The sequence below is a fragment of the Sitophilus oryzae genome, unplaced genomic scaffold (genome assembly GCF_002938485.1).
Source record: "Sitophilus oryzae breed Bouriz unplaced genomic scaffold, Soryzae_2.0 scaffold_1498_pilon_pilon, whole genome shotgun sequence".
NCBI classification, from domain to species: domain Eukaryota; kingdom Metazoa; phylum Arthropoda; class Insecta; order Coleoptera; family Curculionidae; genus Sitophilus; species Sitophilus oryzae.
Window position 1 is genome coordinate 2270111 of NW_022146167.1, and position 24206 is coordinate 2294316.

At 31.2% G+C, this 24206-nt stretch overlaps 1 protein-coding gene across 5 annotated transcripts in view; it reads right to left on the reverse strand.

Moving 5' to 3' along the window:
- The window catches only part of LOC115877735 (dedicator of cytokinesis protein 3), a 92968-nt gene that overhangs the window by 19979 nt on the left and 48783 nt on the right, over window positions 1–24206 (reverse strand). For 3 of the 5 annotated variants that reach the window (XR_004049396.1, XM_030894025.1, XM_030894023.1), the window contains exons 5-12: window positions 10435–10555; window positions 5850–6077; window positions 3695–3910; window positions 3425–3620; window positions 844–992; window positions 624–786; window positions 303–479; window positions 86–178 (exon numbers count right to left, since the gene is read on the reverse strand). Coding sequence is in view for 4 of the 5 variants with exons in the window: in XM_030894025.1 (XP_030749885.1) it covers window positions 86–178; window positions 303–479; window positions 624–786; window positions 844–992; window positions 3425–3620; window positions 3695–3910; window positions 5850–6077; window positions 10435–10555 (1343 nt within the window). In the remaining variant the exon portion in view is untranslated. Of the gene's footprint in view, window positions 1–85; window positions 179–302; window positions 480–623; window positions 787–843; window positions 993–3424; window positions 3621–3694; window positions 3911–5849; window positions 6078–10434; window positions 10556–10618; window positions 10846–18306; window positions 18348–24206 lie in introns of those variants that run through there. The other 2 variants (XM_030894027.1, XM_030894026.1) reach the window with 2 other exon arrangements.

A 24206-nucleotide genomic window follows, 5' to 3' on the forward strand; every position in this document is an offset into this window, starting at 1 on the left:
TACTAGATTCCTTCTTTAGTTTTTTTATACAATGTTCTTACAGTACTATCAATTATTTGAAGGTAAAATTATATTTAGTACTTACCATTTTGTGTTAATTTTGTGGAACATAAAAGCGTTCTTATTGAGACCATTTCTTTGTGACTTCTTGAGAATTGCCCACTCGCTTCGTGATTTCCTATAAACAACAATAAATAAAAAATCTAATAACTTTGTACATAATTATCCCCCTTTTAATGCGATTTAAATAAAATTATTATTAAAAGTTAACGTTTTTAGAATATGTAGTTAGTTATTTTTACCTTCTAAATCTTTGGCAAAAGCAGGTAGCGTTAAATACCCACAGTTTTCCAGTTTGACTTGATCTTCGCACTTGTAAATGTACAACTCGTGTTGTCCATCCTGGACAGCCGCTCCGTCCTTGTCCATCAGTCGCAGAAAAGAAAATCCGAACAATTTCTTGTCATTTTTTTCTCGAGCTGAAAAAAATCATTCAGAATTTGTAAAACCCCTGAGACTGTATGATGAGTTATAACTCAAGGAGGACACAATAGAACTATAAGATCGCGGTGATATAACTTCCTTCCTCCTGTACAATCTACAGTCTACAATACACTACTTACTTGAACAGTGACGGTACTCTAGTCGTACGTGAGCTCCGGCAAATTTATCAATAGGAAGGGTTAATCTGACGTTCTCGGCCCATGCTGGTGAGTTATGATGGTAAATAATCATGGAATTGTACTCTGAGGCACCCTCAATACCTGACGCTCCCCACAAACAATTCTGAAACAATAAATAGATTTTATTAAAAAGATAAAACAAAAAAAATGGTTTCAGTACTTTAACGATATTTTTCTCTCCATCAAGGACAACTATGGTGACTTCTATGTTCTTTCCTGTCGATTTCCCGCCTCTTTCAAATTCTCCCTTGTCCAGAAACACATAGAGGTCGTTGCGTACGTCTCCCGGCATTATAACATCTGGGAATCCTGTAACAAATTTTTAATGAATTTTCTCTACTGATGACACAAAACTTAAGAGTCCCAAATCAAGTGTCTGGAAATACTTTAATCGTTTTGCAGCCAAATATCCCTGTTTTAAAATTTGAACTAACCCAAATTCGTGCTGTATTTTCGGATAGTATACTCTGTTTTTTTTCTCAGTTAAGATTTCGACAGACGATGACAGAAAAAAAGCAGATGACGTCCAATACCAATCTATTTATTTTACTAAAAAAAAATTCTAATATCTTTAAGTTAACTATGGATGGGTTTAAACATAAATCCGTCATGCGTCGTCTCTTGTTGTTTTTAACCAGTTTTAATGGTTTATTTCAAAAATGACAGATCATATTTCAATTTTATTGGTTTGACGGAACGATGAAAGACAAACGGACGCCGATGCGTATGAACTCGCCTTTAGATTTTTGAGGCTTGTAAAAGTCGAGCGTATACATCAAATCGTATCTAAATATATTTTTAATTTTTTTTTGGTTTAGTTTCTTTAACCTGGTATATAGTATGTATTTTTTCTTTTTGTTCTTGGCTTTAGGTCGTTGAGGTTTTAAAGATGTTTCTAGATATCGTTTATAATTTTATTTTCATTGAAAACGTTTCGACCCCAACGACCTATAGTCAAGAACAAAATAAAAAAAAATATATTTTTGAATATATTCAGGTGGAAAAAGTTACTTTTTTTAATTTCCTTATGTGTTGCATTTTAAAAACTTTTATTTGATACAGTACGTCTATCCGTTCTGTAGCTACAGGGCATCCGTAAGGGGAGAAACAGTACTCTCAGTTAAAGAGAAATTCATGGGCGTGCCTTAAATATTTTAAATAGCATTACTTATACAAAAATGTCAAACATACCCAATCAGTTTAATTTTTTCAATGCTTTTCCACGTAAAAGAGACGTATCTTTATAAAAATTAAGAAAAAAAACTATTTTACCGATAACGACTGCACTGTTTTCCAAGCTCAGTCTACTACCGTTTTAATCGATGTTTCTCGTAAAAAATTAGATGACGCGACGCATCAATAAAAATTTGACGAATTAGCAAGTAGTAATGTAATGAGTGTGGTTTGCGGTGACATACTCGTCAAGTCCACGTGGACTCTGCCGCTTGTATATTAGGGTGTTCGTTATTTCCCAAGTTGATATTTTTTTTTGATGCCGCCCTCTGAAGTTTTAGTTTTTGGTCTAAAAAAAATTACCCAACGTAAAAAAGCATTTAAATAACATGGGATTTTCTGACCTTTTGCATTTAATTTTTTATCTCCAAAGCAAATGAACCTACAGCTTAGACAAAGACATATTCTAATACAAAATTTTACGCTCTACAAAAAAGGTTTCTTTGTTTTTTTCCATAAAAACATTCCTTTAAAAGTTATTCGCGGTCAAAGTTTGCACATAGTTTATAATCAAATTTTTCTATCATTCACTGCAAATTTTAATTGCGCCTTTTGATTTTGACTAAAAAAGGATCTACAGCCATACTTTTTTCAATAAAACGATATTTCTTTACCAACTTTAATATGGAAAACTAATATTGTGCCATCTATGATCAATTGATCAAAACTATAATTTAAGGTTATTGTTTCATTGCCTTTGTGTTCGTAAATATTTGTATCAATTGAAAAGAATGAACAAATTTCGAGTGGTTTGGTTTGGCTCCATATTTACGAACACTGAAAGGCAATGAAACAATAACCTTAAATTATAGTTTTGATCAATTGATCATAGATGGCGCAATATTAGTTTTCCATATTGAAGTTGGTAAAGAAATATTGTTTTATTGAAAAAAGTATGGCTCTGGATCCAATTAAAATTTGCAGTGAATGATAGAAAAATTTGATTATAAACTATATGCATAACTTTGACCGCGAATAACTTTTAAAGGAATGTTTTTATGGAAAAAACCAAAGAGACGTTTTTTGTAGAGAGTAAAATTTTGTATTAGTAATATGTCTTTGTCGAAGCTGTAGGTTCATTTGCTTTGGAGATAAAAAATTAAATGCAAAAGGGCAGAAAATCCCCTGTTATTTAAATGGGATTCCGGAACGGTTTAAATTAAAAATTTAGAGAACTTCAGAGGGCGGCATCAAAAAAAAAAATATCAACTTGGGAAATAACGGACACCCTATTGTATATAGGTAGCGATCTATAAAATATATTGCTGTCTATTTAAATGTGTTTTGTAGTACATTGATCATACTCCAATATTGTATCCGCGTTCTTTAAATTCTTTTCATAGACACAGATCCAGTAGACGTACTTTAAAAGTAGATTTTGTCCTTTTAAAATCTATAAAAATATGTAGAACTTCTTACTATTAATTTCAAAGTTATTTTATTGTATATTGGATATTAATAAAGAACTAAATATTACAAGTTAAAACAAAATATCTAGAGGTACTTACCTAGCTTGCTGGTTAAGCTAACATTCTTAAACAACATAGGACTTTCTTCTCTTATAGTTCTTAATTCACCATGTAACATTTTCAAAGAAATCATAATACCATAGTTTATTGGGCCGGATAATGCCGAATATTTTCCAGATTGTCTAATAATAAAATCGTGAAGCTGGTGGAAGTCTTTGTCTTCCCCTTGATACACCTAAAAAATCATTCATTTTTAATATCCTTAAGCATCTTAAAATCTAATTAAAAATGAAATTCTAATTAATATACCTTCATGCTGATTTCTTTTTCCTCGCTATCTTCCAGCTTGCTGGCTAAAAACTCTCCAATATTCTGCGCGGCGACGCCATGAGGCCTTTTAAATAACTGGGGTTGGGTAGCGGATTTTTCAGTCTTTTTTGAGCTGTCCGAATAAAGCATTTTGCCTATCCGCATCACATGAGCCACTATGTATATGTCTTTGTTCAAATCCGAATTACCCAAATCCTACAAAAACCAAAATACAGAGTGTGCTAATTAGCAGCAACTTCGAGGAGTGATTCTTTATAAATAATAATAAATAACGCTTTATTGTACAAAAAGCCAAAATAGCTTCGTCGAGAAAGCATATAAAAAACAAACAACATACAAAAAAAATGTTACAATAGAAAAATTGTAAATGGATATAATAATTTAAGAGTTATAAAATATTAAATACAAGATCTTTAACCAGTGTGTGAGATGATCAAAATTTTCAAATTCAAAATTGTTCAAGATTAAACATCAACAAAAAAGTCGTTTACCGCATATAGGGCTCTCTCCAGTAAGTATGATTTCAGAGCTTTGCAAAATGCGGGAAAGAATGAAAGCGACTTGATATTCAAAGGCAGATGATTGTACATTTTTTCGGCATTGTACAGTATTGAGACTTTAACTAGTTCTGAACTTTCGGGAATAGCAGATATGTGCTTTCAAATTAAGCAAACGGATTCAAAAATCAATAAAGAAGGAGGAGTGAGTATTTTGAAATTTTTAAAGAAATTCTGGCAGTGAGTTCTACTGTTCAGTCCCAATTAGTGATGTAAAATTTCCAGAAATATATTTTCGGAAATATTTCCTGAAACATTGGAAATATATGGAAATATTGGAAATATATGAAATATTTAAAAAAATACAAACGGGTACAACGGACATCGCAAAACACAAAATGCTTATACATAAACACAAATAAAGAGTTATTCTTCAAATTAAAAAATAAATTAAGGTTAAATTTATACAAAAAAAATTATTTTTGACACACTAGTCGAGCAAGAGGCATATCTTTATCGCTGTCATCAGCATCACACTCAACAACATCTTCTTGCCAGTCTACTTCCTCAAAATCTTCAATAGTATCGGAAATAAAAATTGATCTATTGCTGTTTCCTATTTTCTTCAGCAAGTTTTCATTGTGGGATACATAGAGTAGCTTAGCGGCTCTATCACTAGTAAGCCTGTTTCCCTTTTTTGAATGAATATGACTATAAACGCTAAAACAGCGTTCCATGGCAGCCGAAGATGCTGGCATCATCAACATTCGTGAAGCTACTTGTGATAATGAAGATGAAGAACACAGTCCGTTCCACCAGGAGACTGGGTTATCAAAACTACTTTTCCATATGAAGTTATTTCCAAATAACTTGCCACTTCTACAACGGTAATCTGCTATTTCATCTATTATTTCTTGTTCCTTTATATTGAGTTTATTTTTTGATATATTAAGTATGCATTCTATGGCAGAAAGAATTTGGGTTTCATCAAGTTCAGAACCTTGTGATTCAAACTCGATATATTCACCATATTATATATTTGTAAAACTGTTCTATAGTAAGTTTAATGTTTAAAGGGTTACAAAATATGAAAGATATATTAATAAACATCGGGTTTGAATCGTTAATGACAAGATTTAAGTATTTTTAAAAATATTTCCAATATTTCCGAGACACGTTTGGAAATTTCCAATATTTCCATTTACAACACTAGTCCCAATAAATATCGAACTGCTCACTTTTGAAGTTTGAAAATACGATTAAATTTTGTCGCGCAGCAAGTACCCCAGAATTGAAGGGCATAACGAAGATGCGACTCAAAAAGGGCATAATAGACTATTCTAGAGGTTGATAAGTTAAATTCCTTAGAAACTGATCTTAGCGCAAAACAGGCCGCGCTTAGTTTCTTTGATAAAGCTTCGATGTGCAAGTTCCATTTTAACGAGTTGTCTATAACAAGTCCAAAGAATTTCACAGAGTCCACGACCGACGTCAATAGTGGTGTTATTAAGTACAAAACGTTGTATAGTACTTTTATATGACAAAAATTTAGTTTCTGACAGATTGAGGCATAGGAGATTAGAATCGCACCAAGATTTAATGGTGGTGAATATACTAAGTGACCGAAGTATACTCACTGTGAATACTGTACAATTGCTATGCAGCTTTTCGATGTGGTTTGTGAAGCCTTCTTTGGAAATTTTGACTAGGAACCGTTCGGTTATGTATTTTTGTTTGCAAGCGTCGTAGAGAGAAAAATAGATTTCCGTATCTTCGCCGATGTGGTGGCCGAAATCCCTCATGCAGAAGTAAAGGTGGTGGGTCAGCGTCTTTTTGGGTTCTTTTTTTCTTATGGTACCCCTTGCCTAAACACAAAAAAAACAATAATTCAATTAAATACTTTTTTGAAACACAGAATTTGTGTCGTGTCGTTTTCAAAAACTCTAATAATTTGAGTAAAACACTTAACTTCGACTAGCTTGTTCTCAGCTTTATTTTTTTGAAAGAATATTTTAAAATAACTAGTAAAAAATATTTTAAAAGGAATTATATCATTTTTTACATCCGTTTGTAGAGTAATATAAGAAATGATTACATATGTAACAGAATCATTTGCTTTTGTAGTATTCGCAAGGTCATCAAAGTGAATCACATATATTTTTATTTCTAATTTTGTTTTATGATACTCTAATGCAACGTTAATATAAAAAAAAACGCGTTTCGCCAGCTACTGTAATTTTGGAGTTACAATTTTTTAAAATTCCTAACCTAACCTAACCATACCCCCTTACCAACCCCCCACCCCCACCAAAAACTAACGGCGAGATTCTTGGGTGCCACAGTATTTTTGTGCCAAGTTTGGTTAAAATCGGTTCAGCGGTTTTTGAGTTATCGTGTTACAGACGGACAGACGGACAGACGGACAGACGGACAGACAGACAGACAGACACCATGAACATATTTTGTATTTAGGTCATTTATGACCCAAGTAACTCATTTTGAGTGAAATTAAAAATCAAAATTTCAGTTTTTTTTGGTATTACAATATCAAATTTGCAAATAAAAAATAAATTTATTGGCAGAATAATTCTAAAAAAATTGGCGCCGGGAGGCACGGAGGCACGTATAGCCGCCCATATTAAAATATGTTAATAAAAAGTTGGTAGGCAGTTCTGTTAGTTTCAAAGTAAAAGAATTTTTCCATTTTTTTTTATCTCAAAAACTGCGACTTTGACTGATTTGATGTTATTACAAATTGTTGCAAATATTATTCCTAATCTTAAATAGAAAACCGCGTTTCGCTAGCTACTGTACTTTTGGAGTTACGATTTTTTAAAATTTTTAACCCCCTCCCACACCCCCTTACCAACCCCCACCCCCACCAAAAACTAATGGCCAGATTCTCGGGTGCCACAGTATTTTTGTGCCAAATTTGGTTAAAATCGGTTCAGCGGTTTTTGAGTTATCGTGTTACAGACGAACAGACAGACACCATGAAAATATTTTGTATTTAGGTCATTTATGACCCAAATAACTCATTTTGAGTGAAATTAAAAAACTTTTTTTTTGCCAATCTTAATCAATTAAAAATCTGATCTGATCTAATGTAATTTAATATCATTTTAAATTACTTTTCTGTTTATTATTCAACTTTTATCTTTGCGACAAATTAAACAGTGTGTTTTGTTTAAATTAATTAATACTATAACGTATTATGAGTATCAAGTTACACAGATATTCTATTAAATCTATTACCTCATTCTTATAGGCTTCTACTTGGCACTTCAGACTGTCATTTTCGTCTTTTAACTTGTTGCGTTCGTCAGTTGAAACATCCCGAGATTTTTTCTTAACCGGTTCATCGTCGTCAGACACCTCCATTTCATCGTCATCTGTCTGTTTTTCATGCAGATCTTCCAGTTGGTAATTCTTTATTTCCTACAATACATACCAGATCTTGGGAAATAGTCTCTACATACTGAACCTGATAGTGAATCATACAGTTAACCAATCAAACATGATGTTTACATTTGTAATATACAGTACAAGTTTATAAAAGGCATTAGGATGTTATGGTGGAAACTTACCACTACACAAAAATAACTACCTTGGTTTAAATCAAATGTAATCCCTTAAACCTACCTGTACCTGAGTATCCAAATCTGAATTAAAAAAATAAATGAATATTTAGGAAAAAAGGTTGTGTGTTGATATTATACCTTAATTTCAGCCGTTGGCATCTATTGGTTTCTTTGTAATATTGTTCCAAAGATAATTTTCACTTAAAGACAATAACATCTTCAAAAATATGCGAAGAGATGCATATGTTTAAAGGAACTAATTTCAGAACACGCCATCGCTATATTTGAGATAATTATAATGACCTTCATTTTACTAAATTCTATAGACATTTTTATCTTAAAATATATATAAATATATAAAGGCTGTTCGCATTATAGGAATTTTTCTATTATTCCAAAAGTTATGTGAGAGGCCGTTGTATACAAGTATAAAATAGGTTGATACAACGCCGCATAACCCAACATAACCCTAAGTATGGAGTTATCAATATAGCTTCATTCAGAACCTCGCAATTAGTGGAATAAATTAGTGGTTTACACTTTATACTTTTTAGTTTACGATCATTCACAATGTTTAAAAACACAGTTAAAATATAATATCCTAGCAACAGCTTGGGTTAGTGAGTTGAATCCTTAGAGAAAGCATAATATTTAACTTATAAAACAATCCACTTTTTATTTCTAACCACAATTTCTCTTGACGGAAGATAATCAAAGGCCAAAATTACATTTCTCGCCAATTATAATTAGCGGAAAAGTTAAAAATTTGATAACTTTCTACAAACTGAAAATATTTACCACTAATTTTGACGTTCTGAATACTTACATTGAAATTAAAGGAACAAACTTCTACGCTAATTGCTACCACTAATTTATTCCACCAATTGCGATGTTCTGAATGAAGCTTATACCTGTACCACTAGTGTTAAATTAATGGAGGAACTATTTGAATATAAATAATCGATAAGTATTCGATTCTGGCGTGCATCCTGCATTCGATTCTCAACGAAGTATTCGAATAAAAGTGCGTCTCTTTACAAAAATTGTGACGACTCGATATCGAGATGTTTTGTGTTATGTGTGTTGGATTATCAATATTGGATTATTTTCTTCACTAAGAATGAAAATGGATAAAATTATAAAAGGAAAACAATAAAGATAAAGCCAAAAACTGAAACAATGCGCCGAAATTTACTTTCAAGTAATAAATTTTCCTAAAGACCTTCCCAGATTGAAACTTCAATGCCAAACGCCAAACCAAACGTTTTTCTCTTTTTTTACCTGACCTTAAAGCCAAGAAAAAATTAGATAGAAAATAACAACCCATATATATCTATAATGGAGACAGTGTGTGGTAGGCCAAAGGACGCGTAAACGAAGTGGCACAACGAAAGTTTTTTCTTTCCTTGAGCGAGACAATCACCCCTTTAACTTAAATTGAATGAGCGATTCACACGCTTCCATCTCTCATTTGCAGCGTTAGAAATTAACTGAGTACAAACTATGGAGGGTAGAGGGAAGGAAAAACATCTCTTATGGGACTTTATTTGAAAAAGTGGTCACCAAAATGGAAAGAATAAGAGTTCACTAAATGACCACCGTGGCGGCTAAAAAACAATAATTCATCGAAGTGAACATAGCGGTTATAAATAAAGTGAAGTTAGTGAAACGCAACACGCGTCTTCAGAAATCGCATATATTTATCAATCTCTTTTTAATTATTTCCCGTTCTAAAAATTTTTGGCGTTTCTTTCAAATGTAGAACTTTTGCTAGAGCAGCGCCATCTTAAGTCTTCCATTTTTTATGACCACTTTTCAATACACGAAGATATTTCTCCTAAGCTCTACATTCCAAATAACAAACCTAAAGGCAACATATTACTATGGGGAGGAAGATATAAACTGTAAGTTCAAATAAATTTTAGAAAAAAACTTTTTTAAAAACAAACTTTTATTTAATAATAACACCCTATATATTTTACGAGAATCAGATGCACAATTTAATTGTGTATCAAATTGTATTATACCATCTTTTACCTATCTCTTCAAGTTTTCGTAGAAAATGCATTTTCTTATAATTTAGGCCTCATTTATAACTATACCCATGAAATATTGAAAATTGAAAATATTTCAAAAACGGTAAGGTTTAAGTGTGATAAACCTTAATCAAATTTACCTTTATTTCAAACGTAGAATCTAAAAATCGAATAATATAGAGGGTCCATTTAAAAAAACAAATATAATATTTGTTACTTATTTGGGACACTCTGTATTTTGCAAATTCATTTTTAAATTGTAGCTCTAATAGTCCTTCAACGAACCCAAAACTTACAATTTGTAAAAATCTAATCGTTTAGCTACAATACACCGTGTCGTATGTGGTGAACAACCCTGTATACAGTTTGCTAAAAAAATCAAGCAAACTTGACCAAATGTTTTCCTGTTGCGTCTTTTTTGTATCTGAGTGTATATTTTTATTCTTGTGAAAAAAATCGCACGCAACTGATCAACCGGAAGTCAAGTCAGTCATATTAAAACCCCTTCGCGGTCTCACCCAGTTTACTCATATACTCCTTCCTTATTTTTTTTTCAATGAATTAATAATTAAAATTAATACAAATAAAAGTCATTTCGTTCTTACCGATACTGTCGTTGTATTCTCCGCCGAAGCCACATGAACATGGTACAATTCCACAACAGACATTGAATCAGGCTCAACCATATTCGCCCCCTGCCTGGGCACCAAATCCAACCCCAATTTCCTGCAACAATCAAGAAAAACAACCTTAAAAAACTATTTATAACACCACAACAAAAACACCTACACATTTTGCGTTAAAACCAAATTTTTCTTAATGTATCTCTCGATATTTTTTCGCAAATAACAATTTAGGCTCTTTTCGACGTAGTAGAGTAACAGAAATTTTGTCTCGAAGCATTTTTTCGTGAGGTAATTTTGGATGTATTGGTCCATTGTTTTGAGTAATTCTTCTATTTGTTTAAGTTAACTTAAACTACTGAAAATCGGAGGCGTAGTACCACAGAGACTCACCGACCGACACACCGGAGCAACAATAAACAATGATAGACAAAGAGAAAAAACTTGTTTTCGTCGCGCTGAGCGACGGTGTATACGGGGTGATGCAGTAAAACTCTATCACATCAAAAATGTAAAATAAAAAATTGGTCAAGTGCGAGTCGGACTCGCGCACGAAGGGTTCCGTACCATTCATTATCTATACAACATTAAACACTATAAAATAGAAAACAAATTTCTTGCAGTATAGGTATATAATAAAATGATGTGTTTATCATAATGTGGATCAACCTGCTCTCACTACCGGTTTCGGAGCCCTACTCCATCATCAGGTGAGCTTGGGCAGATCCACAAAATGACAACCACAGCGTAGAGATAGTTAATTCCGACTTGTCGGAAAGTGTCGGTTAGATATTAAGTCCCGAAAAAAGAAAAAAGCCTTTACCATCCTTTTATTTATCGATAGTTGCGCCCCGGTGGTACGAAAGTACTACCATTGCACGCAGGCCGTTATCTCCCGTTCGGGACTTAATATCTAACCGACACTTTCCGACAAGTCGGAATTAACTATCTCTGCGCTGTGGTTGTCATTTTGTGGATCTGCCCAAGCTCACCTGATGATGGAGTAGGGCTCCGAAACCGGTAGTGAGAGCAGGTTGACAAATGACAAACACAGCGTAGAATTAAATTTCTATATAAGCAGTTAAGTGGCAAGAATCCTTATATAATTTTATTATTAAAGACTGTATTATTATAAACTTTTTTTTCCGATTTAGCTGAAATTTTGAATGTGCGTATAAGTAATATAAAAAAATGAAGAAACACATTACTAAAAATTGTATTAATCAATAATAAATATGTAAAGAGTAAAAATAAATATGTAAAAATTAAAAAAAAGATTAAAAAAAATCGCCTTAACTAGGATTCGAACCTGCCTTACTACGGCTCCAACGTCATAGCAGCGTAAAGTCCTAACGCTTTAACCACGCGGCCACCGAGGACTTGAAAGATTCTATGTAAAATTCTTACTTAAAAGACAATATTTAGTAAAATTACTTTTTTATTTATAAACATTTATTTAATTCTGATTTTAGTATTTGTTCTTATAGCGGCAACATAGATACATTATCTACGAATATTATATATTATTATATACTATATTATTTACGAATGGATGAAGATTCTCTCAGCAACACTTCGTAGCTGGAGTTCCGTTTGTGTTTATTGGAATATTCCTCACTTTTAACATTCCATAAACACGAATGGTCTCTATAAATTTCAATAAATTCTGTCCAAAACTGCCCATTTTCCTCCATGATGAAACACCACAATCTCACTACACGATATATTTCTGTATTAACATAGTAGCAACAAGTCGGTGAAAAAGCCACAGACGTTCAAACTTGTCGTTGATCCAACTAAGTTGTACGACAGATTTTTAAACATGCTGAACTACCAAACGATCCAACCGCGTCTTAACGACAAGTTGGACGACAAACCCACAGACGTTACGATTATCGTTAAAACAGTTGGATCAAACCAAATCGTCCAACTTGTTGTACAACAGATTGGATCGTCTGTGGGCCGTTTTAATAATAGGGTTCCCGTTTTTACCCTTTGGGTACGGAACCCTAAAAAACTAAGTCTCCCAACAAAGTTACTATAAAAACCAACCAACTATAAAAACTAATTTTAGTTGGTGTCCATGGAAGCATCTATTCAACAATTTTGTTAATAAAAAATTGTTCTTTAATTAATTACCTATCAACATTTATGGCGACTGTATACTAGTTAAAATACTTTATTCTTAAGTGCACTGTTTAGATTTAGTTAGTAATCGAAACAGTTGATTATAGGGTTAGTACATTTCAGTTGATTTAAAAAAATTCCGACCGCAGCGCTGTATAGGGCAGAAATCAGAAGTTTTCGTTATGTATTTCACGCCGCGCCGTCCCGGTTAGAGTTCATGTTAATCGCATTAAAATAACATTGAAATCGTGGCTTTGTCATAATATTTAAGTATTTTTGTGTTTTGCTAGTGCAGTTATTGAAACTATAAAACACTCAGGTACACGAGGTTTGTGTGATGAAACGCTGTTTCGGGCAGTAAAAAATAAGTGAAAAAGAATCCGAACTAGCCGTCGTGTTGTGTTGTGACAATTTCAAATGTTAATAAAATTGCCGAAAAAATGTTAACGAGTAAAGGAGAGCGTAATTAGGGCGTTGTTGGGTGCAATAACATTCAATAACTCAACATTCCCGGATATTCATCTTTCCCGAAACAACGTTTTATAGCTTCACAGTTTCTCACAACGATTAGATCAAAAGCAAATATGGATTCAAGCAGTTCGATGAAACAAGTGAGTAAACAAAGTGCTCATTACAGAATCAAAAAATTAAATACGCATACTATGAGAGGATAAAATATAATTTGCAATATTAATGGGATACTTTTTTTAATCATTAGATGTTTTATGAACATCTAAAATTATAATTATGTACCTTTAAAAATTTCGTTATAACCGAAATAGCCCCAATTATGACCCCACTAGCAAAACCGGTGCGTAAACTATGTTCGCTACCGTAGTTAAACTCATCTAAAAAATTTTTTAGCTGGAATAATAAATTATAATACAAATTAGACCTTCTAAATATATCAAAATATTTACTTTTTTATGTTTAGAATTTTCACAAATTATACTGCCTAACATTTTTAGAATAATTATATTATATAATAAATTTTCGTATACTCCCCATTTAAACCCGTAAATTTGTATACATATACCAGTTGTTTACGATATTCTCCGATGGTGGCAGCACCGGCGGCGAATGAACCAAGCCTATAAACGTTTCAGTTTTCAGTAAAAAAAAGTACTAATGTGTTGCTACACCCTGTAAATTCGAGAACGTCTTTTAAAATCCACAGCGATCGTAATTGTAATAGTTTGTGAATCTAAGAGGATATCTGGCGGTCAATTATTTTTAATAGGTGCGGCAATTAGTGGTTTTATGACTCTTTCAGCCTGAGGAGAGTGTAGTTTGTTCGCAATAAATTTACAAATGTAAACATAATATTAAAAATCGTTTATGCAAATGAGAAAAAAATAAAATTAACTGTAACATGCTTTGTTTTGCTAATTAGTTATGAATATTCAAAGAATAAATTGAATGCATTGTAAAATATTTAAAAAGAATTCATTCAGTAAAATGTCACATATTCCTTAAGGCGGGTTCTCACTTGTCAGTTTCGCTGACGCAGTCTGACTGATTCAGTGATACTGAAGAAATAATGAACGTCAGAACACATTTTCATGTTAAATGATCAATAAATTCGTACTTTCAGTTAAAGTGAAAACCAGTTCTACTTTTTTTCATTTTTGACTGATCATTATCGAATAATGAATAGAAACTGAAGCGTGAGAACTACATTTTCGTGATTTGTTCAGTTTACAAGTTAAAGTTAATTAATTATTTTAATATATATCTCCAAAAAATCCTTTATGGGATTTCGCAACTGCACTGCAAGAAAATCTACAAAATAAAATAGTTATTTTTTGTAAACACTTCTGCGTTAAACCTAAACGGACACTGCTTGTCAGAAGTTATGTTTACAGTTATACAAATTTGCCTAACAAAGAAAAAAATGCTTAACGTTTCGGAAAGTCTATCGGAAGCAAAAAAAATCAAAGAATAAAGAAAAAAACTATTTAAAATATTTAAATTCAAACTATTATGAGAACACTTTAGTTTTTTTTAAAGCAGATGCGTCTACAAGAAACCGTTGACGTTCTGTTAAAATAGAACGTCAACGGTTTCTTGTAGACGTATCTGCTTTAAAAAAAAACGTTTTCTTCTTTTCTGATTCACCAGAATATTCTGTAATTCATTTTCTAATTGTAAACAAACTTCGCGAACACCTGGTTTCAATTTTGTTTCAACCATTTTCATGTCTACGAAATCACCACGTTAAAATGTTTGGACCAACTGAATACTGAATGTAGCAAAACATGAAACGTGTGAATACAATCGTTGATTTTTATTTTTCATTGAAAGTGAATCAGTCAGACTGCGTCAGCGAAACTGACAAGTGAGAACCCGCCTTTAGTATTTTTATTCAATGCTATTCCAGTTCCCAAAAATCGGTAAAAAATTGAACAAGAAAATCGACTTTTATTTAACACAATTTTATTTTAAAAGCTCTTATAGGTAAAAAAAATCCTGCTTGGTAATCTTCAGACCTTGAAACATGCGGAGGTCACTAACATTCGAACTTGGCATGACTACCATACTGCAAACGCCGAATGGCATGGCTTGCACACAACCATCGAGCAAATCCCTTGGTTTCATAGAAAATCGTATTCTCGGAAACGCAACAAAAGAAAAACTGCTTGAATATATAATTAAGGAGCAGTTAACATTGGACGCATCGTTGGTTAACCATGTTAGCATCGTCAGTAGATTTTATGGAAAGCACTGTTCATTAAAATGTTGTATCCTATGTTGGCTTGTTTCTCTCTACAATTTCCTGTCTCACAATGTACCGTTTGTGTCCGGGAAGGGTTCATAGTTTCATAATTGTCGATTTTCGAAAGAAATCAGTACATGTATATTATTTCGTATATTTTTCGTTTTATTGATTTTATGGAAAGCACTGTTCATTAAAATGTTGTATCCTATGTTATAGGGCTTGTTTCTCTCTACAATTTCCTGTCTCACAATGTACCGTTTGTGTCCGGGAAGTGTTGACAGTTTCATAGTTGTCGATTTTCGAAAGAAATCAGTACATGTATATTGTTTCGTATATTTTTCGTTTTATTGATTTTATGGAAAACACTGTTCATTAAAATGTTGTATCCTATGTTGTAGGTTGTAGGGCTTGTTTCTCTCTACAATTTCCTGTCTCACAATGTACCGTTTGTGTCCGGGAAGGGTTCATAGTTTAATAGTTGTCGATTTTCGAAAGAAATCAGTACATGTATATTATTTCGTATATTTTTCATTTTATTGATTTTATGGAAAACACACACTGTGCATTAAGAAATTGCAAGAGACTGCAATGTTCATTAAAAAATAATAAGAAATTGCAAGTTTTTTACAAACCCACTATAATATAACGGGTGTTTCTCAAAAGTGGCTCACCCCTATAACATCCTTATTTTTTCAGATAAATAAACGAGATTTGGTACATTAGTATATGACATATGTAAATAAGTATTGATTGACACATTCAATTGTTTTCGGTCACTTCCTGTTTAACTACAACTTTTGATTTTTTTAATGGCACCCCCGGTATTTTTTACTTCATTTGATAAAAAGTGACATTCTGATTAGAATGGCATATCATATGTCAAACAAAAATCGTTTTAAACTTCAATCTAGAGTGCCTGGCTGGTTAAAAGGAGCTCAAATCGTATTTTTTTAAACGAAATTCATTTTTTTCAAATGGAACGAGGGTGGCTCATTTGCATATTTGGAAAAAGCATTTTTTACAAATAATTTGGTACCACACACTTGGTATTTCGAGTCAAATTATCGTGATATTTATGACCATAGCACTCTAAATTGAAATATAAAATGCATTTTTTTTAATTGAAAATGCCAAAAGTTGACACATGATATGTCATTCTATTCAGAATGTCATTTTCTACCAAATGAGGTAAAAATACCGAGGGTGCCATTAAAAAATCAAAAGTTGTAGTCATTTCCGGTGAAACAGGAAGTGACGGAAAACAATTGAATGCGTCAATCAATCCTAATTTATGTCATATACCTACTAATACATGTAGGTACCGATTCTCGTTTTTTTTTATCTGAAAAAATAAAAAAGTTATATTCTGAGAAGTTTTCTTTTGAGAAATACCCGGTATATTATTAAAAAATCATTAAAAAATTGTCATACCTCGTAAAGAATCAAGCTGCAATTGATAAAATATCAAAATTGCGAGAACAGTTCTAAATTTAGTGTAGTTATATTTGCTCCTTTTTTCTAATTGTGCCGGTGTATGTACTTAATGAAATAAGCATGAATAATGATCTCTTATATGACTGGAGAAAGTAAATAATGTATTCAAAATTGCATAATTTCCAAGAAAACAATATTAAAAATATCAATGAAAATAAAAAGTAGTTCAAATTAACAAATATATGTTAATTTACCCGTAACCCAAAAAGACAATTCTGCACTTCTTTTTGCACATCACAGTTTTTAGATCATACATTTTTTTCTTTAGAAGAAATACCAAAGCATAATATAATTTTTACGGAAATTTTTCCATTAGATTGAAGTTAAAATAAAAAAAATCCTATATGCAATATTTTAACAATGTGTGTATTTTTATTTTCAGTAAGTAAGAGTATACAGTGTGTCTAAGAATGAAGAGCATGGGGATCTCAGAAATGGTAAGGGAACGTCCCCATTAATTACAAGCGTTTTTGAGACATTTCACTTAGATCCATTTTAACAATACTCGAATTAAAGAAGTAAAAATTATTTAAAAAAAGGGCGATTTTTGCAAATCTAAGATTTGTCAGCATTCATGAGACACAGGGCACAGAGTAGATTTTCCCAAAGTAAAAATTATGATGAAAGAATCGATAGAAGCTAAAAGAAAAATAAAAGAGGCTTTTTTATTACAATTTAATAAAAACAGTGTGTGCACTATGTATGCATATTTGAAGTAAAACTTCTTACTAACAACCCAAACGGAAACTACTTGTCAGAAGTTATGTTTACAGTTATACAAATTTGCCTAATAAAGAAAAAAATGCTTAACGTTTCGGAAAGTTTATCTCCTTCCATCGTCGGAGGCAAAAAAAATACAAAGAATAAAGAAAAAAACTATTTAAAATATTTAAATTCTACTATTCGAGAGCACTTTAGTTTTTTTTAAACAGATACGTCTACAAGTAACCGTTAACGTTCTGTTAAAATGACATTATATCAAGTTAAACTTCAAAATTAATAATTACTACCTGATAACAATTACGTAATAAGGTAAAACCAAAAAGCCCCAAACTTTCTGTATGATTATTTTTAAATTTTACGTATGTTATGTTTATTTATGTTATGTTCTTTAAAATCAAAGGAGCGATTGCCATACATTACTAACATCTACAGATGCATGAGCAATACATTTATTTTTATTAGATTGTATTAAAAAAGCCTCTTTTATTTTTCTTTTAGAGGCCATCGCTTCTTTCATTATAATTTTGGCGTTATTAAAATTTATTCTGTGCCCTGTGTCCCAAGAATGCTGACAAATCTTAGATTTGTGAAAATCTCCCTTTCTTAAATAATCTTTATGTTCTTTAATTCCAACATTTAAAGGTCTAGATGTTTCACCAATGTAAAATTTATCACATTCAGATGGTATTTGGTATTTTATTTTGTAGATTTTCTTGCAGTGCAGTGGCGAAATACCCATATAGGATTTTTTGGAATTATCATCAGATTATGAAAACATAATGTTAATTTACCTGTAACCCAGAAAAAGACAGCACATAGTCCGTTTCTTTGGCACCAGAGTTTTTAGAAACTTTTTCCTGGGAACTCTCATATTGATTTACATAAAATAACAAAAGGAAAAACACAAAAACGCACTATTTTTGACAGCAACTCCTATCCTATATCACTTAGGGTATTCAAACTTCATTTACAACAAAACAGTTCTCATACTAAAACTACGATTTCACAAACTTGTAAATTAAACTAACCAACCATGTTTAGGTACTAAATAAAGATATTTTCATTTTCGCCTTTGCTGAAACAGTGCGTACTACGTAAGTGTATAAATTAGCGATAATAACAAAAATAAAAACTAAACTCTGTCTTATCTGGTCGCGTATTTGACGTGAAAGCTATTAGAATACTATTTGTCATAACTGAAATAATTTCAGTTGCTAATAAATGAGCGAGGTATACGCGCGCTAAATCATAATAATTTATTTTTCAAATAAGGATTGGTGGACGAATTTTTAAACGAAAGTTCATTGAATGTAGTACTGGAAATTGATGAATGTAGAACAATACTGCTCTTCGTGTCATTTTGATGACACCAATAACCCTTTTTAATTAATATGATTTGTAAGGTTTTAAAATGTCAATACTAAACATCGAATAAAAAGATTAATGTTGATTTTATATATGCAAAGTGAATAAATCTGGAAAGACATTGTGGCCAGAGTGTTAAATAAATAAATATCTCTTAAATGATATGATATTATAGAATATGGTTGCGAGTGATGACCTAATGCAAAACCAAGCCTCCCTTGGTCTTGGTCTTGCAGTTAAGTAGTCTTGATCTTGCTGCGAGACTCTTGCAAGTCTTGCATTTTTTTCATATATTTTTACTAAAGGAACTTTCTACATAGACAATCTTAAAATAAATAGTATTTTTAGTAATTTAAATTATATACAGAGTGAGTCTTAAATAAGTGCAAATATTTTAGGGGCTGGTAGATCTCGATAAAAGAAACATATTTTCTCTTTACCGATTTTCAAATAAATCCAAAATAACCGATATAATTCACTTTGAAAATTAAAAAAAATATATTTTTTGGTAAAATTTTGAGAACCACTGGTACTGGATCTTTTCTGGATTTTCTTCCTTGTAAATTTAATCTTTAATCTACTACCTATGTTGCCATATTATCAACAAATTATGTTTTTTAACTAAAAACTAAAAAAAATATTTTTTTTTTGAAATTCCAAATTTTCAAAATTTTTCTTTCGCGAAAAAACCTCACAATCGTGTTTCTGGTGTTAAAAAATGTACTACCCCTAAAAATACCTGCACTTATTTAAAACACACCCTGTATAACTATAATTTTGAACAAATAAGCTATTTCTTACAGGGTGAGTGTTAAATAAGTGCAAATAGTTTCGGGGCTGGTAGATCTCGATAAAAGAAACATATTTTCTCTTTACCGTTTTTCAAATAAATAATATATAATAATATATTTTCAATATAATATATTATTATATTTTCATATAAAAAATAAAGTCCAAAAATAAATTATTGAAACATTATTTTTTGCTTAAATTTTGAGAACCACTGACTCTTTTCTAGGGTTTCTTTCTTGTAAATTTAATCTATTACCTATATTGCCATTTTATCAAGAAATTATGGTTTTTAACTAAAAACTATAAAAGCTTTCAAATTTTTTTTTCAAAAAATTCCAAATTTTCAAAAAATTTTTTGGCGAAGAAAATGACTTAAGACTAATTTATTTAAGACTCACCCTGTATATACAAACATGAAAAAAAAACAAGATCGCAAGAGTCTTGCAGATCAAAGGCTGGGTCTTGGTCTTGCTTTTTGTGTAAGACCACTAAATATAATATCCACAGAAGAATTACTATTATAAAAGAATAGTCTCACAACGTCCATGCATAGATTTTTTCACATAATGAATGATAAAAGTTCAAAATGTAAACAAAACAATTTAAAATTTTCCTAAAGATTTGTAAAAAAATAGAAAATCTTCAATTTTTTTATCTCCCTACGAGAAATGGCATGTTTTTTGAAACATCCTGTATACCACCCAAAAATTATATGTGAGATGTTTTTTACTTAATCTTAAGAAAGGGTAGGTATAATAAAATATTAAATTTTCAAAATCAAAAGATATGTTATTATTATTAATTTAGTCCTGTGAACCAAGCATATTTTGGACAATGTTAAACAAACAAAATACTATTCAGAATAACATGGGAAACGATTATTAAAAGTTTGTTCTGTTACTTTACTAATAGAATCAAATTAATATCTAATCTTATTAATTCAACAATACACACATTTTCCCACATTTAGTTACATTAACATTTCTTTACATCCTTAATTACAACCCATACACATGTAGGAACTTCCCTTTGTAATTCCTTTAGACAATGAAATTATCGCTCTTAAGATAACTCAGAGTAACAAAAAAAATTGGCGCCGGGAGGCACGTATAGCCGCCCATACTTTAGTATGTTAATAAAAAGTTGGTAGGCAGTTCTTTTAGTTTCAAAGTAGTGGTCGAGAACTATCGATAGTCCCCACCATCGATAATTATCGATAGTCGGTCCTTTGACCATCGATTATTATCGATAGTCATAATAATTAGTGAGTTTACCAGTTTTTAGGTTATTTTTTAAATAAATTATGTTTTGTGGGAGATCATTGACGTAAAAAATTACCCCAGACTCTTTAAATAACATTTTTATATTAAATCACCGCCTACAAATGGAATGGACACATCACACATCACATACGTTTTTTTTTATATTTTGATTTATGTTTATTATTGTTTATCACATATAAATTAAATTGCAAAATGCAAAGCAAAAATGCCAGATTAGATCCAAAAATCCGTTGGCCGTAAGCTTGAAGTTGACGTTAAAGTTGACACTGTTGACAGTGTTGACACGACATTTGATAATTTTGACAATAATGACATATTTCGTATTGACTAACTGCTCCGAAAACTCGTTTAAAAGAAGATTCTTATTTATTTTCAGCCTATGTTAAAGAACCGATTGGTTGTGATAAAAAAAATTAAACCTGAATGTCTTTTCTTTATTCAAACTGGTAAATAGTAATAAAGACATAATTATCGAAAACTATCGATGGTTAGAAATATAATATCGATAGTTTTCGATAGTATAAACTATCGATAAATATCGATAGGCTATCGATAGTTCTCGACCACTATTTCAAAGTAAAGGAATGTTTCCAATTTTTTTCTGTGCAAAGGTTCAATAGAACAGCTTTCCAGAAATATTTCGTAAAACATTTCGGAGATAGTGTAGAGGCTGTTAATGTCAAACGATACATCGGCAGAGACTCGCCATTTTTTTACCGTAACAACCAGCATTCAATTGACATTAAAGCAAAAACCATTCAGTAGAACACGTCCATCTTTATGTGTTTGCTCATATATTACGAGAATGCTATTCTTTATCGACAAGGAGTAACTGTGTAAACATCGCAACTACACATTATTCCAAGAAATGAAAACCAGATACCATATAAGCCAGGCTTACAGAATTCTGAAATATATTTGAAATAAGAAGCAACATAACATTTGTTAAAGGTTTATAAATAATTTATGACTGAACCTTAAGCTTAACATTAACCCTAAGAAATCAACCTTAAAATTAAAAAAAAATGCCGTTCTTCAGTCTTCAATCAGAGAGAACAATATTTTAGTAATGGTTTAGCTCTAACTATTTCTGTATTCTTGGCGACATTATTAAAACAGGGTACTGCCGGTATATATTCACTATAAAACGTATTCAAAACTACCTGATGGCACGGTTCAATAGCCTTTTGGACATTGAATTTTAATGAATTCATCGATAGCCTCAACTTTAATACAATCAAAAGATAATATATTATTCTTTATGAAATAATAACATTTTTTAATTAAGAAATAATATTTACTTAATATACAGGGTGATTCTTAAATAAGTGCAAATATTTTTAGGGGTAGTTATATTTCGACCCGAGAAAACAGGTCTATGAGGTTTTTTCGCGAAGAATTTTTTTTGAAAATTTGGTATTTTTTGAAAATAAATTTGAAATTTTTTTGCGCTTTTTAAGACTCATCCTGTAGAGTGTGGAGGTTTTTTTGCGAAAAAAATATTTTGAAAATTTGGATTTTTTTTTGAAAATTTTTTTGGATTTTTTTTTACTTTGTATTTAAAATAATTTGGTACTCACTAAAAGCACGGTATGTCGCTAGTGGTAGGAAAAATAATTTTTAGAGGTTACTAGTTTATTTGGTTGCCTGTGATATGCATATACAGGGTGTTTCCTAATTAATCTAAAAAATAAAAAATCGTTGGAAAACGGCTTAAGGCGGGCTCTTAATAAGTATATTTACTTTTTTCTCGGCAACCGTTTGATGAACAAGAAAAACTCAAAAGATCAATTTTGTTGAAAAAGGATGGCCAGTCAAGAAAAAAATATATTTTCTTTAAAAAAGCAGTGTACCATTAATGTTAAGCAAAATATCGATTTTTTTTAATTTTGAACACCCTGTAGATCAGAAAGGAAGTACTTTAGACCCAATGGTTATATAAAAATTGTTTTAAGAACACATGAGGAATCACAGCACAATTTTTTAGACTAATTATAAAACACCCTGTATATTGTCAACTTGACAATGATTGTTGATAAATCAGGGGCGGGAAAGTGAAATAGCAAAAGCGGTTCCACCGTTTCCACGGAAATTTCAAATAAAATAGTTCCAGCCTCAGGCGCTAGGTGGTAGTGCAATTAATTTTTAGGTTAAGAAGTTGCTATTAGTTATTGCCAGATGGCGTTAAATCAGAATTTTTTTGTAGTTTCCATAGTTTCCAACAGCCATTGTCATACTATTGTCAAACTCTCAAAAAATATCGTCGTTGTCATAGCGCCAATCATAATATTATCAAATGATTATCAAAACGTTTTTCAAACTATAATTTGTTATATGTGTTTTAATTAGACAATTCCTGTTGTTTGTGGCCCTAAAAATATAATGTAAGTCTTTTATGTTTGCCATCATTTAAGTACCTATTTATATTTACTCCATTTACAAAACTTTGGGCGTATTACGTTGGTCTTGTTTTATTATAATAAACGATGTTTAAATATTTGACTTATAAATAAAAACTTTAAATAATAAATAATATTAACACGTTTGGCTTTAATTTTATTTAATAATTGTATAAATTATACTGTTAAATTTTATTTTTTACACATCACAACGATGTGATGTGTAAAAAATATGATTTAATAATCAAATTTAATTATTTTAGAGTAAAATTCAATAAATACGCTCATTTAAAAAGCCCGCGCTTCGATCCATCTAAAACAAGCCCTACTCAATGGATGGCGCCACTTCTATAGGACCATTTTTCAGTATGGCAGAGTCCATTCTTTTTCTAGCTATGTATATTCTTTGTGATAAATCAAAAAATACCTTTTCTGTGAAAAACGCCCGATTTTCGCAGGAAAAATTTTGGTTTTTATTGATTTTGAGCCTGCGTCTGCAAATACAGGTATGTTTTTTAATATTCTATCTATCTAAATTTTAAATATAGTCAGAAATAGTTTTATTATTTATTAACTGTAAAAATGGTATACTTATAAGTTTTTTCAAATATTGTGATTAACTTTCTACCTTGTAGTCAAAATTTATATTTAATAAAATGTAAAATATATATATATTCTTATGTTTTATTAAAGTTACTCTGATATACTAATTATCAGTGTAACTTTAAAACTAAATCCTTTGAAATCAAATATAAACATAAAAAATATTTACAGCAGAAAAGGCGAAGGCGCTGGGTTAAACGTAGTCTCTACTAAGAACACGGAGGGGCGCTTTGACCCAAAATTATTAAG